The sequence below is a fragment of the Silurus meridionalis genome, chromosome 13, assembly GCF_014805685.1.
Source record: "Silurus meridionalis isolate SWU-2019-XX chromosome 13, ASM1480568v1, whole genome shotgun sequence".
NCBI lineage: Eukaryota > Metazoa > Chordata > Actinopteri > Siluriformes > Siluridae > Silurus > Silurus meridionalis.
The window spans coordinates 22,020,892-22,029,232 of NC_060896.1; the positions used below are offsets into that span (position 1 = coordinate 22,020,892).

Below are 8,341 nucleotides of genomic sequence, written 5' to 3' on the forward strand. Positions count from 1 at the left end.
ACACACACACACACACACACACACACACACACACACACACACACACACACACAGCCAAAGCAAGGACACTAAGCTCTGTTCCATTTTCATAAAGGGCATTCCACAAGCCATATTTGATAACCATTTTCATTGCATTTGCAATTCAGCCAGAAGATATTAGAAGACAAAAAAAGGCTAATTAAAGGCTGAACAAAGAACAGATACAGAACATAAAACAGGTTCTAAAACATAGAACAAAAGCAGAAAGAGAAATTTTAAAACCAGAAGGTTAATGCAAGGATATCATTTTTGTGCGATGGTTTGAATCTCTGCATGGTCTGAATCTTCCACTTACATGCACAATGACCGAAACATTCGACTAAGCCACATAATTTTTGTGACGATTTTTTGTCATTTATTTTTTTATTTTTTTTAATCACGCTCTATCAATGCAGGATCCCATACACAACAACACTCACACTCTCAAGGCTAAAGTATGTAAGAGTAAACCAGAGTACATTCATAGAAACTGATCAGCTTAGAGTTACTTTTGTGTTGCTATTTTTATCCTCTGTTTCTGGTTCATCTGTTTACACATTGTGTGTAGTCTGTATTAATTAATTTTAAATTTTAAAACCAGAAGTTTAAGTTTTTATATATATAAAAACAATGATATATTCATATATTCTGTATTTTTAGGAAAGATGGGAACATCATTTCTTGTCACACTTCATCCTAATCTCTTCTAGATCATAAATATATGAAATAATTCCCTACAGACACAAAGGCATACAATAAAACACCACGATTTCTGTTTTCCCCGCTGCAATGCACATTTTTGGTTCCTGATGTTGGCTTTCTCATCTCTACACAAATGTGTCCATTTTTACGCATGTTTCCCAAGTCTGACTTAAAGTCTGCACATTGATACTGTAATGTTATCTGCATTAGTTCAATGTTAAAATGCAAACCTTTTTGATAATAAAATACATTTGGGGTTATATATTATTGGTGAAGATTGCAAATGTAAAAAAATATTTCTGTTACCTGCTGCAGAATGACCATGGCTGTAGCCTGTACGTTTATTTCTGGACATCAGACTTTACCATGTGAGGCCCTGAAAGACAAAATTGTATAAAGCTGAGCAATAGAAGAACAACAAAGCATGAGATTTTTTCTCATACTTTTATACCAATAATGTACTGATATAATTACTCTCAAACCATGTGTACATACGTGTACACTCAGCAGGGGGCATCATAGCACTATTGTTGTGCATTAGTTGTTTGTCATTTGAGCTGAAAGAATCAGACATTGCCTCCCAACAGCTTTGTCTGGTTAATTTCCTCTGCGGCTCTTCATAAGGTCTAAGCCATTACTATTCAGCTGGAAAAAAAACATGTCACTGCATTCTCTGAGTGATAACTACAAAAAATATGCCCATCAACTCTAAAAGATTCATCATAAATTTATGAACGGATATATATATTTACATCCTCTACATGCTTGAACTGATTTTGAGTAGACCTGCTGCATTTGGTGTTAGACATAAGAGCCGGCATTCTGAAAAGATCTTGAGAAGAATCCAACATAGCATAATATTTTGTTGCAAAAACACTTTTACTTCATACGTACAAATGAATAATGCCAAATTAGCCCATATATTATGCTAGCAACTGAGGTAGAAGAAAGCTAGCTTATAAGTAGCTTAAATCTTAGACCCCAGAACACAGAATAATTTCGGTTTGAATTTTTTTACAATTTAAATTAATCAAAAAGGAAAATTATTATTATAATTTTCAGAATGTTTGCTAAAGTTAGTAATGAGTTAGCTAGTTATTACGTACCTTTCTAGGCCAAAGAATGTTTTATATTTCTTGCTAATATTACATAGTAATGCAGCTAACTGGAAATTAGCTAGTATTTATTGGTTCGACAGTTGCTTGCAAAGTATTTAGTTACAATATTTTTTTATATGTGTGTGAAATACTACTTTGACATAGATTGGAGTTATGTGTAAGTGATACACTATTTTGCTGGCTAAAATCAACAAATTGTAATTTTGTTTGGTCGTTGTCATTTTGAGTAGCTTGCTTGTAGCCAAATGTGGTTTCATATTCTATATTAATATCAAAAACAATAAATGTAACATAAATGTGGTTAATGAGACGTCACTCAGTAAAAGCAGTGTATTAAACGGTATTAATCCATAAACCTGAATAAGTGATATGACATTTGCTGAAGACTGAGTTGGCCCAACCGCTGTTTTCTAACTGCTGTACTGATGGGCATTTAGTTTAGAGGTTTTTACATAGTAGTTTTGTTACAAAAGGAAATTATCCACATTGACACACGTTACTCTTTGATTGCTATCTCATTTCAGCCGTAGAAAAGTTTGAATCTCAAAACACTTAAAGAATTGATAGGTAAAGTATTTTCTGGATTCTGACTCAGAACCTACAGAACCACTCTGCTGTCAACATCCTCTCCTCTTGCTCTTATAACCGATGTAAACTGAACATGTCTTACTCATTGGGAAGACAGTGTAATGACCCATTCTTTGGTTCCTCGTAAAGTCCAGGCAGTTAATGTGGTGTGGACACGCAGGGGTGAGCAGGCTAAATGAGGAGCCATACTCACTGTCATTAATATTTCAGTGACTAATTAAGCCTAGAGAGAGTTAGACATAAAGGCCACAGAGTGCAGAGCAGAGCGAAACAGACCACGCTGTACAGAACACAAAGCACTGTGTAACATTTCATAATCTATTCTCTACATTATCACAAAAACCTGATAATTAAAGAACATCTTTCTTACAACTCAATCTCTAGCTTAGTGTTTCAATTAAAACGTAATATAGCACTTGCCTTTTTCATATGCCTAGCAGCTGAATGCAGGACTGGAAAATAAAAAGGAGGAGCTTAAAAATGCTGACAAAATGAAAATGGTAAGCAAGTCTTTTTTTAGTAGTTAATAATTGTTATGATTATTTCCCTCACTCTGTAAAAACTGACCCCATTGTGTTACCAAAAAAAAAAAGAATGTGTGGTAGAATGGAAAGATAAAATGTGGATAGGACTCAAGACACCACTTATTACAAAGACCTGTGACTTGACTGTACATTCATTCATCTTCAACACCTGCTTTATCTCTAGGGTTGTTGTGGATCTTGAGCCTATCCCAGTAACACTAGGCATGATGTGTATGTCAGTACATTGTGGGACACAAAGTACACATTCATGCACTTATTCATTCACACATTGTTTCTGGGAGGTGGGAGAAACCTGGAGAACCCAGAAGAAACCAATGTGGACATGTCTCAAAATGCAAACTCCAAAGAGTGTGGGGTTAAAAAATGGAAGTCAAGTAAATTGCCAGACCTTAAGCCAAATTACCATCCATTTCACCTCCCAAAACAAACAACATCTGCAAGAACCCACAGTACAGACCTAGAGATGTGTCAATGGGTTGCCAGCTTGATGCAGTTATTGACAATCAAGGGATCTGCAACCAAATATTCTTTTGCTCACCTAAAATTGGGTTGTTTGCCACTGAAAGTGTCATGATCCAAATGGTAAAACACATTTTTCCACACCTGAACAATTAAGGGCAGCTTAACAGTGCTGGTATTTGTACCCATGACATTCCATTAAAAAGTTAAGATTCTTGTGTGCTGAGCTACAATAACAATAATAAAAATGATGTAAACTGTACTTTAAAGTAAAGCATATAGTCTAATTAGTTTAAAATACATTAAATATCATGAATTAAAAATTAAATGCTGTTCAAGGTGTTTAATCCCAAGAAAAATTACAACTCATTTCAAGAGTTTCAAGAGAGTGTTAAAATGTAGGTTTTAAAAGAAAACCCGCAATCCCTATTGGCATGCAAAGTCTTTGAGATGACCGTATAGAATTAAGCCTGCATCAGTCATATTCTGTGCTTCCATAGAAAATCAATCCTGCTCAAATTTCACCCAGTCAGAGCGCTGGAACTGTTCAAAGTAGCCACTTTCCGTACATTACACTGCAAAAACTGTGCACTCGCTTTAGGGGACAGAAACTGTTTACTGGAAAAGAATTAGGGAATGAGGACAAATGGTAAGGAAGATAAATAGGAGTGTAAACTCATATGTTAAAAACACCAACACACTTGTTTTTGAGTATTCAGAAGACGTTTTATGAATGCACAACTAGTTTGCTAAAAGTTAAAATGTTGCACAGTTGGCTAGCAGATAGATTTTTAATATTTATAAATATTTCTTCATACTCATTATTACATATGACTGTGATTAAAGATCCCCTCATAAATACTGGTGAAATAGTTAATATTATCCACATAGCTTCAGTCTAAATATTATTTTAATATATGTTATGCAATTACACATTATGTTAGCTATAGTTAACCTGCTCGCTAGCCTTAATAGCATATACTATTCTGAAAATATATAAATACAATTTTAAATTCCACACATTAATTCTGTTAGCATATACTAACTAGCGAGCCTTAGCAATGTAGGTTAGATGGTTAGATGTTAGATATTACTTGAAACGCATGCTTTTTTTTTTTTTTCCTATTTGTATTTATACATTGTACTGTGTATATACTGTTATTGTAGTATATATATATTCTTTTTCATATATTTGCATTTATTTTTATTTCTTTGTTTGTTATTATTATTATTATTATTATTATTATTTGTTTTTATTTCTGTTTTTATTTTTGTATATTCTTTTTTCTTATTCTTTTTTATATATTTGCATCTTTTTTTATTTCTTTGTCTTGCTGCTGTAACATAGAAATTTCCCCACTGTGGGACGAATAAAGGTTTATCTTATCTTATCTTATCTTATCTTATGGTTGTATGACATTTACAGTCCTCTCAGAAACTCTGACCTGAAATTAACCAGCACCAGTACTAATAAATGTTTATTATTATAAAATGTGTTCATTTTGGTAAGCTTATATTAATATTTGCATATTATATTATATTAATTATATTATATTAGTTAAAATCAAAATTTTTGAAAGCTAAATTATTTTGTACACATTTTGTAATGATACATTGAGATAAAAGATAAAACAGTTCTCTATATGAAAACAGCATTTCCTGGTTTTCATATAGAAACCAGTAAAAAAAATAATGAGGAAAAGGATAAACATATTTACTCAAGAATAGTATAATATAGTGGAAGTTTAAAGGCAGATGTTGAATGATTTTTATTTTCTTTAGAAATTCAATATTTAAAGGTATTGGCTGATTAAACATAAATGAATGATACATGAAAAATGTGCACTTTTAGAGAGATGAATAAAGTTTCAGAAGAAACTGTTTTTTAAGCATTAACAATTTTAATGTTTCATGGAAATGCTTTGTTTCACTTGATCTAACTGACCAAAATGACTTTTTTTATTCTTTTTTTTTATCAATGTTGGAGCTTTTTTTTAATACCTTTAGAATAACATATGTATTAATAATACTGTTCCTTCAAAGATATTTTTTTCTTTGAATAGATTGTGAAATGTCATACATGACACCTACATGAAGGCTGAGAACACCATTTTATTGCATCATACTGCACTTTAGTGGTTTTAGGGATAAGACAACGTCTATCAGCGATACATGTCAATAGCGGATGCATCCATAAGCAGGAAGGGACCATAATTTATACACTTGATCTTGAGAAATCCACATACCTGAGTAAGCTGTAGGTCCAGTCAAGTCTTTTTATCATCAGATTACCTCAGGACAGGTAGACATCCACACAGGTGAGAAAATAGTTAAGGGCGGATGATGCTTGATAATGAAGAAAGATACATTTTTTCCCAATCTATGTGATTGAATTAGTGTCTCGTCTGCCACTACTGGAATTAGAAGTGACTCTGTGCCAATGTTTCATTCTCCAAACCCTGATCCCTCTTAAGGGAGGGAGGGTGCAGGTCAGACTCTGAGAGGGAGGAGAAACTCAGCAGGGGTGCTGCACAGCATAGGAGGTAAACTGACCCACCTTTCTCAAGCAAATCGCTGATAGATGCTGTATGCATCACAGAAAAATCATTTAAAATGACAAATAAACGATGCCAACCGAAATGCACTATTTTATAGTCACCCATTTCTTACCCAGGCCATTTATGGTCAGAAAAGGTCACAGGTTCCATCATGCATTCGATATCCTCACATCACTTACACATCACTGGTTTTACTGCAGACATGGACACACACACAGGGTCATTTCTGTGCTTCTCATATGTCCACTGGGAGGAATATGCATGTAATTAGCAGTTAAATAGTTTTGACTTGCTGCCTATATACCAATTGGTCATATGGGTGTGTCAATCTGCCTAATAAACAATGTGCTCATTGTAAAAGTAGCTACGATCATTAATTAATCAAGAGTTCAAACTTTAAAAGGACACAAAGGCTGGAGATACAATGGAATGGCTAACAACTGAAGAATGGAGAAACACACAGTAAACTATTCCCATTTAAACAATAATTTGATATGCACCAATCAGCCATAACATTAAAACCATATGCCTAATAGTGTATAGGTCTCCTTTGTGAATCTTTGTGCCTCAAACGTCAAGGAGTGGTCTTCACCAGACCTCTGTAGTATTGTGATATTAGCAATGTATCATTACAAGTTCTGTAAGTTGTGAGGTGGAGCCTGCATGGATCTGATTTGTATTGTCCAGTACATTCCACGGATGCTTAATCAAAATGGCATTTGGGAAATTTTGTGGCCAGTCCATCCATAAAATCTTTGTGAAGTTCCTTAAACCTTAGATTTATAATGATAGCAAATGAGCTATTTTATGAGTTGCTCAGTAGCTCCTGGTTCTATAATCTCAAATGACAGTATAAGACTGTAGAAAAGACATTACTCATAATCACACATTCCAGTGCTCATGTTAGTTTTCACTCTCCGGTGTTCTGTATTGTTTAAAGACTATAATCACACTCTTGATATCACCCAAATGAGGATGGGTTCCCCTTTTGAGTCTGGTTCCTCTCAAGGTTTCTTCCTCATAACATCTAAGGGAGTTTTTTACTTGCCACAGTCGCCATGGCTGCTCATCAGGGATAAATACACATCGTTCACCTTAACTGTTCAATTGTGTAAAGCTGCTTTGAGACGATGTCTGTTGTGAAAAGCGCTATAGAAATAAACTTGACTTGACCTAAATGATTCCTGAACAATTTTTGCAATGTGGCAGGTGCATTATCCTGCTAAAAGTCCACTGTCGTTTGTGCAAAATTTTATCATAAAGGGGTGTTCATGGTCTGCAACAATGTTTAGGTAGATAATATGTGTCCCAAGGTTTCCCACAGAGCACTGCATACTTCTTTACTATAGTCATCTGCTGTCATAGGACATCCACACCAGTGTCGATGTTTTGTGGATGCTGAGATTCTTTTCAGCTCACCACAAATATACACCAATTAGGCATACTTTTATGGCCACCAATAAGGTATATCATTATGACCACCATCAATGAGGCATGGCCACCCATGACCCTGTCGCCGGTTCACCACTCTTGCTTCCTTGGACCACTTTTGATAGATACTGACCACTGCAGACCAGTAACAGCCCATATGAGCTGCAATTTTGGAGATGCTCTCACCCAGTCGTCTAGACATCACAATTTGGCCCTTGTTAAACTCACTCAGATCCTTATGCTTGCCCATTTTTCCTGCTTCTAACACATCAACTTTTAAGACAAAATATTTACTTGCTTCCTAATAAATCCCACCTACTAACATGTACCATGATGAAGAGATCATAAGTGTTATTCACTTCACCAGTTATAATGTTATGGTCGGTGTATTAAGTATAAAGTGTGCTTATGTGAGTTGTTGTAGACTGCTTGTCATCTAGTTAGTCTGGTCATTCTTCTAGGGCCTGTCTCACATAAAGTGTGCTGCAGCCAGCAGACCCACCATTCCCAGAATGTCTTTTGCACAATTTTCATAAACTCTAGAGACTGTTGTGCGATCAGTCAGCAGATACTGATATACTTAAACTAGGCCATCTGGCAGCAACAGTTAAAGTTGATTTCTTTCCCCATGTGACCATTGAATGTTAAATTAAGCTTCCAACCTGTATCTGCATGATTCCCTGCACTGTGCTTCAGTCACATGATTAGCTGATTCTTTAACTGCAGAAATGTATTATATATAATTACTGTATAGTTATTACCAACTCTACATGTATAAGCTCACTAGTCAAAAGTAAATACACTTTATCAAAATATATTTTGAAGCATGTAACTTGATAGCAAGAATAAGATTAGCTATAAAATTAATAAAATGACAATTCAACTCGATTACACCGTTTATTTAATATTTAACTTTATACTC

The 8,341-nt window shown here is 34.6% G+C and overlaps 1 protein-coding gene across 1 annotated transcript in view; it reads right to left on the reverse strand.

Moving 5' to 3' along the window:
- The window catches only part of myo7aa (myosin VIIAa), a 49,049-nt gene extending 43,277 nt beyond the window's left edge, over positions 1 to 5,772 (reverse strand). Inside the window, 2 exon segments of the mRNA XM_046864857.1 lie at positions 1,027 to 1,096; positions 5,677 to 5,772. Of these exon segments, the coding sequence (XP_046720813.1) occupies positions 1,027 to 1,044 (18 nt within the window). The 5' untranslated portion in view covers positions 1,045 to 1,096; positions 5,677 to 5,772.
- Between the last annotated feature and the right edge of the window lie 2,569 nt (positions 5,773 to 8,341).